Below are 21,851 nucleotides of genomic sequence, written 5' to 3' on the forward strand. Positions count from 1 at the left end.
CCATCCTGTGGATGGTAGTGGCTAGTTTATTGTGTACCTCATATCCATCCTGTGGATGGTAGTGGCTAGTTTATTGTGTACCTCATATCCATCCTGTGGATGGTAGTGGCTAGTTTATTGTGTACCTCATATCCATCCTGTGGATGGTAGTGGCTAGTTTATTGTGTACCTCATATCCATCCTGTGGATGGTAGTGGCTAGTTTATTGTGTACCTCATATCCATCCTGTGGATGGTAGTGGCTAGTTTATTGTGTACCTCATATCCATCCTGTGGATGGTAGTGGCTAGTTTATTGTGTACCTCATATCCATCCTGTGGATGGTAGTGGCTAGTTTATTGTGTACCTCATATCCATCCTGTGGATGGTAGTGGCTAGTTTATTGTGTACCTCATATCCATCCTGTGGATGGTAGTGGCTAGTTTATTGTGTACCTCATATCCATCCTGTGGATGGTAGTGGCTAGTTTATTGTGTACCTCATATCCATCCTGTGGATGGTAGTGGCTAGTTTATTGTGTACCTCATATCCATCCTGTGGATGGTAGTGGCTAGTTTATTGTGTACCTCATATCCATCCTGTGGATGGTAGTGGCTAGTTTATTGTGTACCTCATATCCATCCTGTGGATGGTAGTGGCTAGTTTATTGTGTACCTCATATCCATCCTGTGGATGGTAGTGGCTAGTTTATTGTGTACCTCATATCCATCCTGTGGATGGTAGTGGCTAGTTTATTGTGTACCTCATATCCATCCTGTGGATGGTAGTGGCTAGTTTATTGTGTACCTCATATCCATCCTGTGGATGGTAGTGGCTAGTTTATTGTGTACCTCATATCCATCCTGTGGATGGTAGTGGCTAGTTTATTGTGTACCTCATATCCATCCTGTGGATGGTAGTGGCTAGTTTATTGTGTACCTCATATCCATCCTGTGGATGGTAGTGGCTAGTTTATTGTGTACCTCATATCCATCCTGTGGATGGTAGTGGCTAGTTTATTGTGTACCTCATATCCATCCTGTGGATGGTAGTGGCTAGTTTATTGTGTACCTCATATCCATCCTGTGGATGGTAGTGGCTAGTTTATTGTGTACCTCATATCCATCCTGTGGATGGTAGTGGCTAGTTTATTGTGTACCTCATATCCATCCTGTGGATGGTAGTGGCTAGTTTATTGTGTACCTCATATCCATCCTGTGGATGGTAGTGGCTAGTTTATTGTGTACCTCATATCCATCCTGTGGATGGTAGTGGCTAGTTTATTGTGTACCTCATATCCATCCTGTGGATGGTAGTGGCTAGTTTATTGTGTACCTCATATCCATCCTGTGGATGGTAGTGGCTAGTTTATTGTGTACCTCATATCCATCCTGTGGATGGTAGTGGCTAGTTTATTGTGTACCTCATATCCATCCTGTGGATGGTAGTGGCTAGTTTATTGTGTACCTCATATCCATCCTGTGGATGGTAGTGGCTAGTTTATTGTGTACCTCATATCCATCCTGTGGATGGTAGTGGCTAGTTTATTGTGTACCTCATATCCATCCTGTGGATGGTAGTGGCTAGTTTATTGTGTACCTCATATCCATCCTGTGGATGGTAGTGGCTAGTTTATTGTGTACCTCATATCCATCCTGTGGATGGTAGTGGCTAGTTTATTGTGTACCTCATATCCATCCTGTGGATGGTAGTGGCTAGTTTATTGTGTACCTCATATCCATCCTGTGGATGGTAGTGGCTAGTTTATTGTGTACCTCATATCCATCCTGTGGATGGTAGTGGCTAGTTTATTGTGTACCTCATATCCATCCTGTGGATGGTAGTGGCTAGTTTATTGTGTACCTCATATCCATCCTGTGGATCTCATATCCATCCTGTGGATGGTACCTGTGAGTCTAGCCGACTTAGTAGGGGGTTAAAGTAAGGGGTTAAAGTAGGGGTTAAAGTAGGGGGTTAAAGTAGGGGGTTAAAGTAGGGGGTTATAGTAGGGGTTAAAGTAAGGGGTTAAAGTAGGGGGTAAATTAGAGGGATTAAAGTAGGGGGTTAAAGTAGGGGGTTATAGTAGGGGTTAAAGTAAGGAGTTAAAGTAGGGGGTTATAGTAGGGGGTTATAGTAGCGGGTTATAGTAGGGGGTAAATTAGATGGCTTAAAGTAGGGGGTTAAAGTAGGGGGTTAAAGTAGGGGGTTAAAGTAGGGGGTTAAAGTAGGGGGTTAAAGTAGGGGGTTAAAGTAGGGGGTTAAAGTAGGGGGTTAAAGTAGGGGGTTATAGTAGGGGGTTATAGTAGGGGGTTAAAGTAAGGGGTTAAAGTAGGGGTTAAAGTAGGGGGTAAATTAGAGGGATTAAAGTAGGGGGTTAAAGTAGGGGGTTATAGTAGGGGGTTATAGTAGCGGGTTATAGTAGGGGGTTAAAGTAAGGAGTTAAAGTAGGGGGTTATAGTAGGGGGTTATAGTAGCGGGTTATAGTAGGGGTTAAAGTAAGGGGTTAAAGTAGGGGGTAAATTAAAGGGATTAAAGTAGGGGGTTAAAGTAGGAAGTTAAAGTAGGGGGTAAATTAGAGGGGTTAAAGTAAGAGGTTAAAGTAGGGGTTAAAGTAGGGGGTAAAGTAGAGGGTTTAAGTAGGGGTTAAAGTAGGGGTTAAAGTAGAGGGTAAATTAGAGGGGTTAAAGTAGGGGTTAAAGTAGTGGTTAAAGTAGGGGTTAAAGTAGAGGGTTTAAGTAGGGGTTAAAGTAGGGGGTAAATTAGAGGGGTTAAAGTATGGGGTTAAAGTAGGGGTATATTGGAGGGGTTAAAGTAGGGGGTTAAAGTAGGGGTTAAAGTAAGGGTTTAAAGTAGGGGTAAATTAGAGGGGTTAAAGTAGGGGGGTTAAAGTAGGGGGGTTTAAGTAGGGGCGTTAAAGTAGGGGGTAAATTAGAGGGGTTAAAATAGGGGGTTTAAGTACGGGTTAAAGTAGGGGGTTAAATTAGCGGGGTTGAAGTAGGGGGGTTAAATCACCGAGGTTAAAATAGCGGGTTATAATAGGGGATTAAATTAGCGGGGTTGAAGTAGGGGGTTAAAGCAGGGGGTAGTAAGGGGGAAGTAACATTAGGAGTAAAGTAGGGGTTAGTAGTAGTAGTAACAGTATGGGTTCGCAGTAGTAACAGTAGTAGGGGGTAGTAGTAACAGTAGAGGGTAGTAGTAACAGGGGGTAGTGGTAGTAACAGTAGGGGTCAGTAATAGTAGCAGTTGGTAGTAGTAGTAGTAGTAACAGTAGGGGGTAGTAGTAGTACAGTAGGGGGTAGTAGTAGTAGTAACAGTAGGGAGTAGTAGTAGTAGTAACAGTATGGGTAGTAGTAACAGTAAGAGGTAGTAATAGTTACAGTAGGGGGTAGTAGTAACAGTAGGGGTAGTAGTAGTAACAGTAGGGGTTAGTAGTAACAGTAGGGGGTAGTATTAACAGTAGGAGGTAGTAATAGTTACAGTAGGGGGTAGTAGTAACAGTATGGGGTAGTAGTACAGTATGGGGTAGTAGTAGTAGTAGTAACAGTATGGGGTAGTAGTAGTAACAGTATGGGGTAGTAGTAGTAACAGTAGGAGGTAGTAGTAGTAACAGTAGGAGGTAGTAGTAGTAACAGTAGGAGGTAGCAGTAGTAGTAACAGTATGGGGTAGTAGTAGTAACAGTAGGGGTAGTAGTAGTAGTAGGGGTAGTAGTAACAGTAGGGGTAGTAGTAGTAACAGTAGGAGGTAGCAGTACTAGTAACAGTATGGGGTAGTAGTAACAGTAGAGGGTAGTAGTAGTAGTAACAATAGGGGGTAGTAGTATTAACAGTAGGGGTTAGTAGTAACAGCAGGGGTTAGTAGTAACAGTAGTGGTTAGTAACAGTAGGAGGTTAGTTGTAACAGTAGCGGTTAGTAACAGGAGGAGGTTAGTACCAGTAGGGGGTAGTAGTATCAACAGTAGGGGTTAGTAACAGTATGGGTTAGTAGTAACAGTATGGGTTAGTAGTAACAGTAGTGGTTAGTAACAGTAGGAAGTTAGTAGTAACAGTAGGGGTTAGTAGTAACAGTAGTGGTTAGTAACAGTAGGGGGTAGTAGTAACAGTAGGGGGTAGTAGTAACAGTAGGGGGTAGTAGTAACAGTCGGGGGTAGTAGTAACAGTAGGAGGTAGTAGTAGTAACAATAGGGGGTAGTTAAAGTAGGGGGGTAGTCAGCCCTGGTCGTCTTAAGAAGTCTTGGGAGGCTGACATATGATCCATTTACAGTTTTCTGTTTGTGAGCAGCGAAAATGTCAGCCAAGCTGACAGTGTCAGCAGAACACAGAACCCCTCACTCCCTCATCACCCACTCCCCCTGCTTACAGCCTGCTGTCAGCCTGTCAGCCTGCCGTCAGCCTGTCAGCCTGCTGTCAGCTTGCCGTCAGCCTGCCGTCAGCCTGCTGTCAGCCTGCTCAGAGGATGCTTTTATTTACAATCTGCTGTCAGTCTTCTCGCAGGGTGTTGGACAGTGCAAGACATCAATGGACAGCGCAGGACATCAATGGATAAGCGCATGACATCAATGTTTAAGAGTAAGACATCAACGGATAGCGCAAGACATCAGTGGACAGTGCAGGACATCAATAGACAGTGCAGGACATCAATAGACAGTGCAGGACATCAATGGACAACGCAGGACATCAATGGGTAGCGTAGGATATCAATGGATAGCGCAGGATATCAATGGATAAGCGAAGGACATCAATGGATAAGCGAAGGACATCAATGGATAAGCGAAGGACATCAATGGATAAGCAAATGACATCAACGGATAAGCGAAGGACATCAATGGATAGCACAGGACATCAGATAGCGCAGGACATCAATGGATAAGCATAAGACATCAACGGATAAACGCAAGACATAAGTAAATAGCGCAGGACATCAATGGATAAGCATAAGACATCAACGGATAAACGCAAGACATAAGTAAATAGCGCAAGACATCAATGGATAAGCACAGGACATCAATGAATAGCTCAAGACATCAGTGGACAGCTCAAGACATCAATGAACAGCGCAAGACATCAATAGACAGCGCAGGACATCAATGAACAGCGCAGGACATCAATAGACAGCGCAGGACATCAATGAACAGCGCAGGGCATCAATAGACAGCGCAGGACATCAATGAACAGCGCAAGACATCAATGGACAGCGAAGGACATCAATGGACAGCGAAGGACATCAATGGACAGCGCAGGACATCAATGGACAGCGAAGGACATCAATGGACAGCGAAGGACATCAATGGACAGCGAAGGACATCAATGGACAGCGAAGGACATCAATGGACAGCGCAGGACATCAATGAACAGCGCAGGACATCAATAGACAGCGCAGGACATCAATGAACAGCGCAGGACATCAATGAACAGCGCAGGACATCAATGGACAGCGAAGGACATCAATGGACAGCGCAGGACATCAATGGACAGCGCAGGACATCAATGAATAGCTCAAGACATCAATGAACAGCGCAAGACATCAATAGACAGCGCAGGACATCAATGAACAGCGCAGGACATCAATGAACAGCGCAGGACATCAATGGACAGCGCAGGACATCAATGAACAGCGCAGGACATCAATGAACAGCGCAGGACATCAATGAACAGCGCAGGACATCAATGAACAGCGCAGGACATCAATGGACAGCGCAGGACATCAATGAACAGCGCAGGACATCAATGGACAGCGAAGGACATCAATGGACAGCGAAGGACATCAATGAACAGCGCAGGACATCAATGAACAGCGCAGGACATCAATGAACAGCGCAGGACATCAATGGACAGCGCAGGACATCAATGGACAGCGAAGGACATCAATGGACAGCGAAGGACATCAATGGACAGCGAAGGACATCAATGGACAGCGAAGGACATCAATGGACAGCGCAGGACATCAATGGACAGCGCAGGACATCAATGGACAGCGAAGGACATCAATGGACAGCGAAGGACATCAATGGACAGCGAAGGACATCAATGGACAGCGAAGGACATCAATGAACAGCGCAGGACATCAATGAACAGCGAAGGACATCAATGGACAGCGAAGGACATCAATGGACAGCGAAGGACATCAATGAACAGCGCAGGACATCAATGGACAGCGAAGGACATCAATGGACAGCGAAGGACATCAATGGACAGCGAAGGACATCAATGGACAGCGAAGGACATCAATGGACAGCGAAGGACATCAATGGACAGCGAAGGACATCAATGGACAGTGAAGGACATCAATGGACAGCGAAGGACATCAATGGACAGCGAAGGACATCAATGGACAGCGAAGGACATCAATGGACAGTGAAGGACATCAATGGACAGCGAAGGACATCAATGGACAGCGCAGGACATCAATGGACACCAGTATTAACCATCTACAGTGTCGCTGCTCAAGAGGATCACTCATCCACGGGACCGAAGGGGCCACGGGGAGACCAAAGGGGGCCAAGGGGACCAAGGGGCCCAAGGGGGGACTCCCCCTTACCTCTCTGAAGAGCGCAGATGTCTTGCGCCAAGAATTTTGAGAATTTCCCGCAGCATTACCGGAATTTCCAGACCAGAAATTGACAGCTTCGTTTCCCACAAACTGAATCAGGTGTTTGCTACCCAGAAGCAGGTGTTTGCTACCCAGAAGCAGGTGTTTGCTACCCAGAAGCAGGTGTTTGCTACCCAGAAGCAGGTGTTTGCTACCCAGAAGCAGGTGTCTGCGACCTAGATGCAGGTGTTTGCTACCCAGAAGCAGGTGTTTGCTACCCAGAAGCAGGTGTTTGCGACCTAGATGCAGGTGTTTGCGACCTAGATGCAGGTGTCTGCGACCTAGATGCAGGTGTCTGCGACCTAGATGCAGGTGTCTGCGACCTAGATGCAGGTGTCTGCGACCTAGATGCAGGTGTCTGCGACCTAGATGCAGGTGTCTGCGACCTAGATGCAGGTGTCTGCGACCTAGATGCAGGTGTCTGCGACCTAGATGCAGGTGTCTGCGACCTAGATGCAGGTGTCTGCGACCTAGATGCAGGTGTCTGCGACCCAGAAGCAGGTGTCTGCGACCTAGATGCAGGTGTCTGCGACCTAGATGCAGGTGTCTGCGACCTAGATGCAGGTGTCTGCGACCTAGATGCAGGTGTCTGCGACCTAGATGCAGGTGTCTGCGACCTAGATGCAGGTGTCTGCGACCTAGATGCAGGTGTCTGCGACCTAGATGCAGGTGTCTGCGACCCAGAAGCAGGTGTTTGCGACTTAGATGCACGTGTCTGCGACCTATATACAGGTGTCTGCGACCTAGATACAGGTGTCTGCGACCTAGATACAGGTGTCTGCGACCTATATACAGGTGTTTGTGACCTAGAATCAGTCGTAGAGACCCTGAACCCGTCGTAGAAACCCAGAATCAGTCGCACTGACCCAGAATCAACCGTAGGGGCCCAGAATCAGTGGTAGGGACCTAGAATCAGTGGTAGGGACCTAGAAGCAGGTGTAGGAGTAGGCCCTGAACGAGTAGACATGGGAACATCCAACAAAACAATCAGGGATTGGGGTCCTGAGAGCAGGTGTATCCCCAACCAGCAGGTACACAGGTTAAACCCTTGAGGCGGGAGACCTAGTAGGCACAGGCCCTAGCCCTGCAAGCAGGAGACCAGCTTATCCCTAGGGCCAGCCCTATCACCTAGAGCTGACGTCTAGGTGTTAGGGCCAGCCCTATCACCTAGAACTGACATCTGGGTGTTAGGGCCCGCTTTATCATCTAGAACTGACGTCTGAGTGCTAGGGCCATCCCTATCTCCTAGAACTGACGTCTGATTGCTAGGGCCATCCCTATCGCCTAGAGCTGACATCTGGGTGCTAGGGCCATCCCTATCACCTAGAGCTGACGTCTGAGTGCTAGGGCCATCCCTATCACCTAGAACTGACGTCTGAGTGCTAGGGCCAGCCCTATCACCTAGAACTGACGTCTGGGGTGTTAGGGCCAGCCCTATCACCTAGAACTAACGTCTGAGTGCTAGGGCCAGCACTATCACCTAGAACTGACCTCTGGGTGCTAGGGCCAGCCCTATCACCTAGAACTGACGTCTGGGTGCTAGGGCCAGCCCTATCACCTAGAACTGACGTCTGGGTGTTATGGCCAGCCCTATCACCTACGACTGACGTCTGGGTGTTAGGGCCAGCCCTATCACCTAGAACTGACGTCTGGGTGCTAGGGCCAGCCCTATCACCTAGAACTGACGTCTGGGTGCTAGGGCCAGCCCTATCACCTAGAACTGACGTCTGAGTGCTAGGGCCAGCCCTATCACCTAGAACTGACGTCTGAGTGCTAGGGCCAGCCCTATCACCTAGAACTGACGTCTGGGTGCTAGGGCCAGCTCTATCACCTATAACTGACGGCTGGGTGTTAGGGCCAGCCCTATCACCTAGAACTGACGTCTGGGTGTTAGGGTCAGCCCTGTCACCTAGAACTGACGCCTGGGTGTTAGGGTCAGCCCTGTCACCTAGAACTGACGCCTGGGTGTTAGGGTCAGCCCTATCACCTAGAGCTGACGTCTGGGTGCTAGGGCCAGCCCTATTACCTAGAACTGACGTCTGGGTGTTAGGGCCAGCCCTATCGCCTAGAGCTGACATCTGGGTGCTAGGGCCATCCCTATCGCCTAGAGCTGACATCTGGGTGCTAGGGCCATCCCTATCACCTAGAACTGAAGTCTGAGTGCTAGGGCCATCCCTATCACCTAGAGCTGACGTCTGAGTGCTAGGGCCATCCCTATCTCCTAGAACTGACGTCTGATTGCTAGGGCCATCTCTATCACCTAGAGCTGACATCTGGGTGCTAGGGCCATCCCTATCACCTAGAACTGAAGTCTGAGTGCTAGGGCCATCCCTATCACCTAGAGCTGACGTCTGAGTGCTAGGGCCATCCCTATCACCTAGAACTGACGTCTGAGTGCTAGGGCCATCCCTATCGCCTAGAGCTGACGTCTGAGTGCTAGGGCCATCCCTATCACCTAGAACTGACGTCTGAGTGCTAGGGCCAGCCCTATCACCTAGAACTGACGTCTGGGTGTTAGGGCCAGCCCTATCACCTAGAACTAACGTCTGAGTGCTAGGGCCAGCCCTATCACCTAGAACTGACGTCTGGGTGTTAGGGTCAGCCCTATCACCTAGAACTAACGTCTGGGTGCTAGGGCCAGCCCTATCACCTAGAACTGACGTCTGGGTGCTAGGGCCAGCCCTATCACCTAGAACTGACGTCTGAGTGCTAGGGCCAGCCCTATCACCTAGAACTGACGTCTGGGTGCTAGGGCCAGCCCTATCACCTAGAACTGACGTCTGGGTGCTAGGGCCAGCCCTATCACCTAGAACTGACGTCTGAGTGCTAGGGCCAGCCCTATCACCTAGAACTGACGTCTGAGTGCTAGGGCCAGCCCTATCACCTAGAACTGACGTCTGGGTGTTAGGGTCAGCCCTATCACCTAGAACTGACGTCTGGGTGTTAGGGTCAGCCCTGTCACCTAGAACTGACGTCTGGGTGTTAGGGTCAGCCCTGTCACCTAGAACTGACGTCTTGGTGTCCACAAAGTCACCTACGCCTAAACACTGTACAAAACCCTCCCTCAGAATATAAACAAAACCTCGTCCTGCAGTAAACAATATGGTGGTTACAGAAAGTTGGGCGGGGCGCTCAAGAGAGCACGGGAAAGAGCTCAAGAGAGCCCTGCAAGAGCTCAAGAGAGCGCTGCAAGAGCTCTTCAGGGGTCGACTCTCTTTCAGAAAATAATGAGAGTCTTCTACAATAAGAGTCTTCAGCGGGACGGCCTCAGAGACATAATTAAAGACGAGGTCTTGAATGTTGGAAGCTGCGGCCACTCTTGTTGTGGCGGGGCCCAGGATGCCACCACTGGTTGTGATGGGGCCCAGGATGCCACCACTGGTTATGACGGGGCCCAGGATGCCACCACTGGTTGTGACGGGGCCCAGGATGCCACCACTGGTTATGACGGGGCCCAGGATGTCACCACTGGTTATGACGGGGCCCAGGATGCCACCACTGGTTATGACGGGGCCCAGGATGCCACCACTGGTTATGACGGGGCCCAGGATGCCACCACTGGTTATGACGGGGCCCAGGATGCCACCACTGGTTGTGACGGGGCCCAGGATGCCACCACTGGTTGTGACGGGGCCCAGGATGCCACCACTGGTTATGACGGGGCCCAGGATGCCACCACTGGTTATGACGGGGCCCAGGATGCCACCACTGGTTATGACGGGGCCCAGGATGCCACCACTGGTTATGACGGGGCCCAGGATGCCACCACTGGTTATGACGGGGCCCAGGATGCCACCACTGGTTATGACGGGGCCCAGGATGCCACCACTGGTTATGACGGGGCCCAGGATGCCACCACTGGTTATGACGGGGCCCAGGATGCCACCACTGGTTATGACGGGGCCCAGGATGCCACCACTGGTTATGACGGGGCCCTGGATGCCACCACTGGTTATGACGGGGCCCAGGATGCCACTACTGGTTATGACGGGGCCCAGGATGCCACCACTGGTTATGACGGGGCCCTAGATGCCACCACTGGTTATGACGGGGCCCAGGATGCCATCACTGGTTATGACGGGGCCCTGGATGACACCACTGGTTATGACGGTCCCCAGGATGCCACCACTGGTTATGACGGGGCCCAGGATGCCACCACTGGTTATGACGGGGCCCAGGATGCCACCACTGGTTATGACGGGGCTCAGGATGCCACCAATGGTTATGACGGGGCCCTGGATGCCTCCACTGGTTATGACGGGGCCCAGGATGCCACCACTGGTTATGACGGGGCCCAGGATGCCACCACTGGTTATGACGGGGCCCTCGATGCCACCACTGGTTATGAAGGGGCCCAGGATGCCACCACTGGTTATGACGGGGCCCTGGATGCCACCACTGGTTATGACGGGGCCCAGGATGCCACCACTGGTTGTAACGGGGCCCAGGATGCCACCACTGGTTATGTCGGGGCCCTGGATGCCACCACTGGTTGTGACGGGGCCCAGGATGCCACCACTGGTTGTGACGGGGCCCAGGATGCCACCACTGGTTATGACGGGGCTCAGGATGCCACCACTGGTTATGACGGGGCCCAGGATGCCACCACTGGTTATGACGAAGCTCAGGATGCCACCACTGGTTATGACGGGGCCCAGGATGCCACCATTGGTTGTGACGGGGCCCAGGATGCCACCACTGGTTATGACGGGGCTCAGGATGCCACCACTGGTTAACGGGGCCCAGGATGCCACCACTGCTTATGACGGGGCTCAGGATGCCACCACTGGTTATGACGGGGCCCTGGGTGCCACCACTGGTTATGACGGGGCCCGGGATGCCACCACTGGTTATGACGGGGCCCAGGATGCCACCACTGGTTATGACGGGGCCCAGGGTGCCACCACTTATGACGGGGCCCAGGATGCCACCACTGGTTATAACGGGGCCCTGGATGCCTCCACTGGTTATGACGGGGCCCAGGATGCCACCACTGGTTATGACGGGGCCCAGGATGCCAAAACTGGTTGTGACGGGGCCCTGGGTGCCACCACTGGTTATGACGGGGCCCAGGATGCCACCACTGGTTATGACGGGGCCCAGGATGCCACCACTGGTTGTGACGGGGCCCTGGGTGCCACCACTGGTTATGAAGGGGCCCAGGATGCCACCACTGGTTATGACGGGGCCCAGGATGCCACCACTGGTTATGACGGGTCCCAGGATGCCACCACTGGTTATGACGGGGCCCAGGATGCCACAACTGGTTGTGACGAGGCCCTGGGTGCCACCACTGGTTGTGACGGGGCCCTGGGTGCCACCATTGGTTGTGACGGGGCTCAGGATGCCACCACTGGTTATGACGGGGCCCAGAATGCCACCACTGGTTATGACGGGGCCCAGGATGCCACCACTGGTTATGACGGGGCCCAAGATGCCACCACTGGTTATGACGGGGCCCTGGGTGCCACCACTGGTTTTTACGGGGCCCTGGGTGCCACCACTGGTTGTGACGGGGCCCACGATGCCACCATTGGTTATGACGGGGCCCAGGATACCACCACTGGTAGTGACGGGGCCCAGGATGCCACTACTGGCTATGACGGGGCCCAGGATGCCAACACTGGTTGTGACGGGGCCCAGGATGCCACCACTGGTTATGACGGGGCCCTGGGTGCCACCACTGGTTATGACGGGGCCCAGGATGCCACCACGGGTTATGACGGGGCCCAGGATGCCACCACTGGTTATGACGGGGCCCTGGGTGCCACCACTGGTTATGACGGGGCCCAGGATGCCACCACTGGTTATGAAGGGGCCCTGGATGCATCCACTGGTTATGACGGGGCCCAGGATGCCACCACTAGTTATGACCGGGCCCAGGATGCCACCACTGGTTGTGACGGGGCCCTGGGTGCCACCACTGGTTATGACGGGGCCCAGGATGCCGCCACTGGTTATGACGGGGCCCAGGATGCCACCACTGGTTATGACGGGGCCCAGGATGCCACCACTGGTTATGACGGGGCCCAGGATGCCACCACTGGTTATGACAGGGCCCAGGATGCCACCACTGGTTATGACAGGGCCCAGGATGCCACCACTGGTTATGACGGGGCCCAGGATGCCACCAATGGTTGTGGCGGGGCCCAGGATGCCACCAATGGTTGTGGCGGGGCCCAGGATGCCACCACTGGTTGTGACGGGGCCCAGGATGCCACCACTGGTTGTGGCGGGCCCAGGATGCCACCACTGGTTATGACGGGGCCCTGGGCGCCACCACTGGTTATGACGGGGCCCTGGATGCCACCACTGGTTGTGACGGGGCCCTTGGTGCCACCACTGGTTGTGACGGGACCCTGGGCGCCACCACTGGTTATGACGGGGCCCAGGATGCCACCACTGGTTATGATGGGGCCCAGGATGCCACCACTGGTTATGACGGGGCCCAGGATGCCACCACTGGTTATGACGGGGCCCAGGATGCCACCACTGGTTATGACAGGGCCCAGGATGCCACCACTGGTAATGACGGGGCCCAGGATGCCACCACTGGTTATGACGGGGCCCAGGATGCCACCACTGGTTATGACGTAGCCCAGGATGCCACCACTGGTTATGACGGGGCCCTGGGTGCTACCACTGGTTATGACGGGGCCCTGAGTGCCACCACTGGTTATGACGGGGCCCTGGGTCCCACTACTGGTTATGACGGGGCCCTGGATGCCACCACTGGTTATGACGGGGCCCAGGATGCCACCACTGGTTATGACGGGGCCCAGCATGCCACCACTGGTTATGACGGGGCCCAGGATGCCACCACTGGTTATGACGGGGCCCAGGATGCCACCACTGGTTATGACGGGGCCCAGGATGCCACCACTGGTTATGACGGGGCCCAGGATGCCACCACTGGTTATGACGGGGCCCAGGATGCCACCACTGGTTATGACGGGGCCCTGGGTGCCACCACTGGTTATGACGGGGCCCAGGATGCCACCACTGGTTATGACGGGGCCCTGGGTGTCACCACTGGTTATGACGGGGTCCAGGATGCCACTACTGCTTATGACGGGGCCCAGGATGCCACCACTGGTTATGACGGGGTCCAGGATGCCACCACTGGTTATGACGGGGCCCTGGGTGCCACCACTGGTAGTGACGGGGCCCTGGATACCACCACTGGCAGTGACGGGGCCGTGGATACCACCACTGGCAGTGACGGGGCCCTGGATACCACCACTGGCAGTGCCGGGGCCCTGGATACCACCACTGGTAGTGACGGGGCCCTGGATACCACCACTGGTAGTGACGGGGCCCTGGATACCACCACTGGTAGTGCCGGGGCCCTGGATACCACCACTGGCAGTGACGGGGCCCTGGATACCACCACTGGTAGTGACGGGGCCCTGGATACCACCACTGGTAGTGACGGGGCCCTGGATACCACCACTGGTAGTGCCGGGGCCCTGGATACCACCACTGGCAGTGACGGGGCCCTGGATACCACCACTGGTAGTGCCGGGGCCCTGGATACCACCACTGGTAGTGACGGGGCCCTGGATACCACCACTGGCAGTGACGGGGCCCTGGATACCACCACTGGCAGTGACGGGGCCCTGGATACCACCACTGGTAGTGATGACAAGGAGTACAGGTCAAGGGACTTCTAACGCTCCAAGGAATATAAATGTGGCCTGAAAGTTTTCTGTACATTCTCCAGGTGAGCAACTTCACCTGCCTTGAAAGGGACAGTTAGTGTACAGCAATATTAGTCTAGTGGAAAGTACTTTCAAGAGTCCTCAGGGGCTTGGCGTCACTAGTTTTGAAGGTTCTCATTATCCATCCAATCATTTTCCAGCAGATGAGGTAGATACAGTGTTGTGATCTTTGAATGTGAGATCCTCTGACATTATCACTCCCAGGTCCTTCACATTAGTTTTTCGCTCTAGAGTGAGGCTGATGTGTGTGGTATACTCAGGTTTTCCATACCAAACAGGCACCACTGTGACACGGGCACCGCTGTGACACGGGCAACGCTGTGACACGGGCACCACTGTGACACGGGCACCACTGTGACACGGGCACCGCTGTGACACGGGCACCGCTGTGACACGGGCACCACTGTGACACGGGCACCGCTGTGACACGGGCACCACTGTGACACGGGCACCGCTGTGACACGGGCACCACTGTGACACGGGCACCACTGTGACACGGGCACCACTGTGACACGGGCGCCACTGTGACACGGGCACCACTGTGACACGGGCACCGCTGTGACACGGGCACCGCTGTGACACGGGCACCACTGTGACACGGGCACCACTGTGACACGGGCACCACTGTGACACGGGCACCGCTGTGACACGGGCACCACTGTGACACGGGCACCGCTGTGACACGGGCACCACTGTGACACGGGCACCACTGTGACACGGGCACCGCTGTGACACGGGCGCCACTGTGACACGGGCACCGCTGTGACACGGGCACCGCTGTGACACGGGCACCACTGTGACACGGGCACCACTGTGACACGGGCACCGCTGTGACACGGGCACCGCTGTGACACGGGCACCACTGTGACACGGGAACCACTGTGACACGGGCACCACTGTGACACGGGCACCACTGTGACACGGGCACCGCTGTGACACGGGCACCGCTGTGACACGGGCGCCACTGTGACACGGGCACCGCTGTGACACGGGCACCGCTGTGACACGGGCACCGCTGTGACACGGGCACCGCTGTGACACGGGCAACGCTGTGACACGGGCACCACTGTGACACGGGCACCGCTGTGACACGGGCACCACTGTGACACGGGCACCGCTGTGACACGGGCACCACTGTGACACGGGCACCACTGTGACACGGGCAACGCTGTGACACGGGCACCACTGTGACACGGGCACCACTGTGACACGGGCACCGCTGTGACACGGGCGCCACTGTGACACGGGCACCGCTGTGACACGGGCACCGCTGTGACACGGGCACCACTGTGACACGGGCACCACTGTGACACGGGCACCACTGTGACACGGGCACCACTGTGACACGGGCACCACTGTGACACGGGCACCAATGTGACACGGGCAACGCTGTGACACGGGCACCGCTGTGACACGGGCACCGCTGTGACACGGGCACCGCTGTGACACGGGCACCGCTGTGACACGGGCACCGCTGTGACACGGGCACCGCTGTGACACGGGCACCGCTGTGACACGGGCACCGCTGTGACACGGGCACCACTGTGACACGGGCACCACTGTGACACGGGCACCACTGTGACACGGGCAACGCTGTGACACGTGCGACGCGGTGACGGGTGCACAGCTGTGACACGGGCACCGCTGTGACACGGGCACCGCTGTGACACGGGCACCGCTGTGACACGGGCACCGCTGTGACACGGGCACCCCTGTGACACGGGCACCCCTGTGACACGGGCACCGCTGTGACACGGGCACCGCTGTGACACGGGCACCACTGTGACACGGGCACCACTGTGACACGGGCACCACTGTGACACGGGCAACGCTGTGACACGGGCACCGCTGTGACACGGGCACCGCTGTGACACGGGCACCGCTGTGACACGGGCACCGCTGTGACACGGGCACCTCTGTGACACGGGAACCACTGTGACACGGGCAACGCTGTGACACGGGCACCGCTGTGACACGGGCACCGCTGTGACACGGGCACCACTGTGACACGGGCACCACTGTGACACGGGCACCACTGTGACACGGGCACCACTGTGACACGGGCACCACTGTGACACGGGCACCACTGTGACACGGGCACCTCTGTGACACGGGCACCACTGTGACACGGGCACCTCTGTGACACGGGCACCTCTGTGACACGGGCACCACTGTGACACGGGCAACGCTGTCACACGGGCACCTCTGTGACACGGGCACCTCTGTGACACGGGCACCGCTGTGACACGGGCACCACTGTGACACGGGCACCGCTGTGACACGGGCAACGCTGTCACACGGGCAACGCTGTCACACGGCCAACGCTGTCACACGGCCAACGCTGTCACACGGCCAACGCTGTCACACGGCCAACGCTGTCACACGGCCAACGCTGTCACACGGCCAACGCTGTCACTCGGGCAACGCTGTGACACGGGCACCACTGTGACACGGGCAACGCTGTGACACGGGCACCACTGTGACACGGGCAACGTTGTCACACGGGCAACGCTGTGACACGGGCAACGCTGTGACACGGGCACTGCTGTGACACGGGCACCGCTGTGACACGGGCAACGCTGTGACACGGGCAACGCTGTCACTCGGGCAACACTGTCACTCGGGCAACACTGTCACTCGGGCAACACTGTCACTCGGGCAACACTGTCACTCGGGCAACACTGTCACTCGGGCAACACTGTCACTCGGGCAACACTGTCACTCGGGCAACACTGTCACTCGGGCAACACTGTCACTCGGGCAACACTGTCACTCGGGCAACACTGTCACTCGGGCAACACTGTCACTCGGGCAACACTGTCACTCGGGCAACACTGTCACTCGGGCAACACTGTCACTCGGGACAGTGTTTCCATAAGACACCTGCTGTCCATGTTCACCTAGCAGTAAGTAGGTACCTGGGTGTTAGTGGACTGGTGTGGGTCACATCCTGGGTGTTAGTGGACTGGTGTGGGTCACATCCTGGGTGTTAGTGGACTGGTGTGGGTCACATCCTGGGTGTTAGTGGACTGGTGTGGGTCACATCCTGGGTGTTAGTGGACTGGTGTGGGTCACATCCTGGGTGTTAGTGGACTGGTGTGGGTCACATCCTGGGTGTTAGTGGACTGGTGTGGGTCACATCCTGGGTGTTAGTGGACTGGTGTGGGTCACATCCTGGGTGTTAGTGGACTGGTGTGGGTCACATCCTGGGTGTTAGTGGACTGGTGTGGGTCACATCCTGGGTGTTAGTGGACTGGTGTGGGTCACATCCTGGTTGTTAGTGGACTGGTGTGGGTCACATCCTGGGTGTTAGTGGACTGGTGTGGGTCACATCCTGGGACAAAACTGACCTAATTTGCGGGAAATGCTCAGCATAACAAGCAACTTTCTATATAGTAGTATGTCACTGATGTCAGCTATGATCTGTATACCTTGTACATGTACTTGTATACCTTGTACATGTACTGGTATACCTTGTACATGTACTGGTATACCTTGTACATGTACTGGTATACCTTGTACATGTACTTGTATACCTTGTACATGTACTTGTATACCTTGTACATGTACTTGTATACCTTGTACATGTACTTGTATACCTTGTACATGTACTTGTATACCTTGTACATGTACTTTTAGTAAATAAACAGGCTGGGCAACCACAAATAGCCGAGTACACACCAGTACACACAACACACAGGACTAACACAAATAGCCGAGTACACACAACACACAGGACTAACACAAATAGCCGAGTACACACCAGTACACACAACACACAGGACTAACACAGTACTCTCTTACCCGCTTGCAGAACCATAAACATCCTTCACAAGACAGTAATATTAACGTCATGTTTACATTCCAGGAGACGAAGCGGCCCAGCAAGGAGATGCAAGTGACCATCGCGCGACAACTCGGCCTGGAACCCTCCACCGTTGGTAATTTCTTCATGAACGCTCGCAGGCGGTCTATGGACAAGTGGAAAGACGATAACGAAGGCGGATCTAAGATGTGTGGGCTACCGCCAGGTGGCACCGTTGTCCACATGTCGCAGATGGCACAGATGGGGAACCAGACTAATGCTATGGTGGGTCATTGTTTGGGAGAAGATGACTTGTGACAGCCCTCCCCGCAGCCCCTGGTCTACCTAGCACCTCACTAGGTTATACCCACATACCCACCAGTAGCTGCTACAGAATCAGCACCTGAGGGTATTCTCAAAGCAATAGGGCACGCCCCTTACCCGGGGGCACGCCCCTACAACAAGAGGGGCACACGCCCTCCAACACTCCTCACCCCGCCCACACAGTACAACCAGCCCAGTGAAGGGGCGTGGCGGTGCCAGCCTTGCACGCCCACACGCCCACACATGCTCGGTCAGGGGGGCGGAAAAAAGGTCGCAAAATCCTCACATGGTCTCAGCACATACCGCAAAAGTAAGGTCACTAGTCACATCATACAAAACTCTTAGTTATAAGTTGTATCGCGTATTAGTACGCGGCGAATTGATGTTTATTAATTGATGCCGTTTATTGTGTAAGTCACGTGATTATTTTATATCTCGCTTAAGCGAGCGTCTCTTGTAAACAGGCAAGGGGGGGGAGGAGGTGTCCGAAATGGCTCTTCAGGGTCTACATTGGCCCACTCGTGATCAAAAAAGGGTCTAAAGTCTCCAAGGGTCTGAGGTCTCCAAGGGGTCTACGAAGATCTCCAATGGTCTAAGAAGATCTCCAAGGGTCTACGAAGATCTCCAATGGTCTAAGAAGATCTCCAAGGGTCTAAGAAGATCTCCAAGGGTCTAAGAAGATCTCCAAGGGTCTAAGAAGATCTTCAAGAATTTAAGTTTTCCAAGGGCCTAACTTCGTCAATGACCCCAAGAAATTCACCAACGACCGTAAGAAATTCACCAACGACCCTAAGAACCCCACCAACGACCCTAAGAACCCCACCAACGACCCTAAGAACCTCACCAACGACCCCAAGAAATTCACCAACGACCCTCAGAAACTCACCAACGACCCCAAGAAATTCACCAACGACCCTCAGAAACTCACCAACGACCCCAAGTCACCTCCCCTGCCGTCAATGCGTCTAGTCACAGGATCTGTTCAATATTTACGTTAGTAACTATGTCATTTAAAGGTTTAACAGCATTATAGGTAACCAAACTAAGACTTTTGTTGGTTAAAACGTTGTCAGCGTCGACAGACCTGGTCAGGGAACGTCAGTGCGTTGTCAACAGGGCAAAACGTTGCCAAAACAAACGTCGAAGCCCAGAATATTCACTAGTCAATACGTTTTAAGTGCAAAACGTAGCCAAAGAAACGTCAAAGCTCAGAATATCTACTAGTCAGCACGTTTTTAACGGAAAAACGTTGCTAAAGAAACGTCGAAGCTCAGAATATTAAGTAGTCAATACGTTGTCAACAGGGCGAAACGTTGCCAAAGAAACGTCGAAGCTCAGAATATTCACTAGTCAGCACGTTTTTAACAGGGCGAAACGTTGCCAAAAAAACGTCGAAGCTCAGAATATTCCCTAGTCAATACTACATTCCAAAACCTGGTCCAGGGTGGCCTAGGTCCCAGGGTGGCCTAGGTCCCAGGGTGGCCTAGGGCCCAGGGTGGCCTAGGGCCCAGGGTGGCCTAGGGCCCAGGGTGGCCTAGGGCCCAGGGTGGCCTAGGGCCCAGGGTGGCCTAGGTCCCAGGGTAGCCTAGGGCCCAGGGTGGCCTAGGGCCCAGGGTGGCCTAGGGCCCAGGGTGGCCTAGGTCCCAGGGTGGCCTAGGGCCCAGGGTGGCCTAGGTCCCAGGGTAGCCTAGGGCCCAGGGTGGCCTAGGGCCCAGGGTGGCCTAGGTCCCAGGGTAGCCTAGGGCCCAGGGTGGCCTAGGGCCCAGGGTGGCCTAGGGCCCAGGGTGGCCTAGGTCCCAGGGTGGCCTAGGGCCCAGGGTGGCCTAGGGCCCAGAAATCTCACTAGTCAACACGTTACTCCTCAAAAGACATTCCGTGACCTGACCTAACTAGGTTAGGGCATTGGCTTAAGCCGGTAGGACACTTGGACCTGCCTCGCATGGGCCAATACTCCTTTATGTTCGTATGTTCTTAAATGTAGCCAAAGAACGTACACAGAACGTACACAAAACGTACTTAACCTGATGTTCTCTCAAAATTATTTTAACGTGTACTTAAGGCATTATTTACTGTACTTAATTTTTTGTCCTTATTTAGTAAGAACGTAGATTTAAGTCCGTTAAATTAATATATGTTAACAGTGTTAGATTAAGTTGTTTATGTTTAAGGGGTTAAATTATGGGTTACGGGGGTTAAATTATGAGTAATGGGGTTAAATTATGAGTTATGAGGTTAAATTATGAGTTAAGGGGCATTCCCCCCCTACTGCATTTCAGACATGGTGTTTTAAAATGACTGACCTGATTTCAAGGCAGTGTGCTTTGAAATCGGGTCAGTCATTTTGAAACACCATGTATATATATATATATATATACATACGCTTTTTTGGGTGGAAAAAAAAACCCACATGGTTTCTTTTTGTATAGATTGGACAGCTACTGCTTAAACCAGGAGGAATAAACTAGGTTAGTGGTTTTTGTGGCTGGGTTTATGAGATGAAGTGGGTATGTAGCGCCCACAGGCATGGGTGGGCCCTGATGTGGGCGCCCCACGGGCGTGGGCGCCCCCGGCAGTGCTATAACAAGATTGAGATGTAAATTTATGCTAATCTGCGTCGTCTTGAAGCCCAATCAGTCAACTGGTGGGCGGGTGGTTGATGGGCGGGGCTGCCCGCCCACCCACCCGTGTGCCACCCTCTCCGGGACGCAGTCACCACGCCCATGTACCGCCCACAGGAAGGTCAAATCCCGCCCACATTGTATCTAACATTCCATCAGACTACACTTCACAGAGATGCTAGATTAACCCCGCCCACATCCCGCCCACATCCCGCCCATATCTTCCCACGGCCTTCCAACATTCTTATACTCCGCCCACACTTCCCTCAGCCCGCCCACAACTCTCAAAACATGTCCACACCCAGCCACACCTTGCTTACACCCTACCAACGCTCCACTTACACACTGCTTACACCCCACCCACATTTTCCCATACCTTTCTAACACTCCTACACTTAACGGACACCCTCCCCACACCTCACCATCACCCATACCTCACCCACACCCTATATTTCACCCACACACCCATCCTCAACAACACACCCATCCACACACCCATCCACACACCCATCCACACACCCATCCACACACCCATCCACACACCCATACCTGACCACACTCCCCATCCACACACCCATACCTGACCACACTCCCCATCCACACACCCATACCTGACCACACTCCCCATCCACACACCCATACCTGACCACACTCCCCATCCACACACCCATACCTGACCACACTCCCCATCCACACACCCATACCTGACCACACTCCCCATCCACACACCCATACCTGACCACACTCCCCATCCACACACCCATACCTGACCACACTCCCCATCCACACACCCATACCTGACCACACTCCCCATCCACA

The 21,851-nt window shown here is 53.9% G+C and overlaps 1 protein-coding gene across 1 annotated transcript in view; it reads left to right on the forward strand.

Moving 5' to 3' along the window:
- LOC128704629 (hepatocyte nuclear factor 6-like) overlaps positions 1 to 21,622 on the forward strand; it is a 38,789-nt gene extending 17,167 nt beyond the window's left edge. Inside the window, exon 3 of the mRNA XM_070080861.1 lies at positions 18,154 to 21,622. Coding sequence (XP_069936962.1) covers positions 18,154 to 18,408 — 255 coding nt within the window. The 3' untranslated portion in view covers positions 18,409 to 21,622. The remainder of the gene's footprint in view (positions 1 to 18,153) is intronic.
- Positions 21,623 to 21,851: the final 229 nt, after the last annotated feature.

This window comes from Cherax quadricarinatus, unplaced genomic scaffold, assembly GCF_038502225.1.
Source record: "Cherax quadricarinatus isolate ZL_2023a unplaced genomic scaffold, ASM3850222v1 Contig1123, whole genome shotgun sequence".
NCBI classification, from domain to species: domain Eukaryota; kingdom Metazoa; phylum Arthropoda; class Malacostraca; order Decapoda; family Parastacidae; genus Cherax; species Cherax quadricarinatus.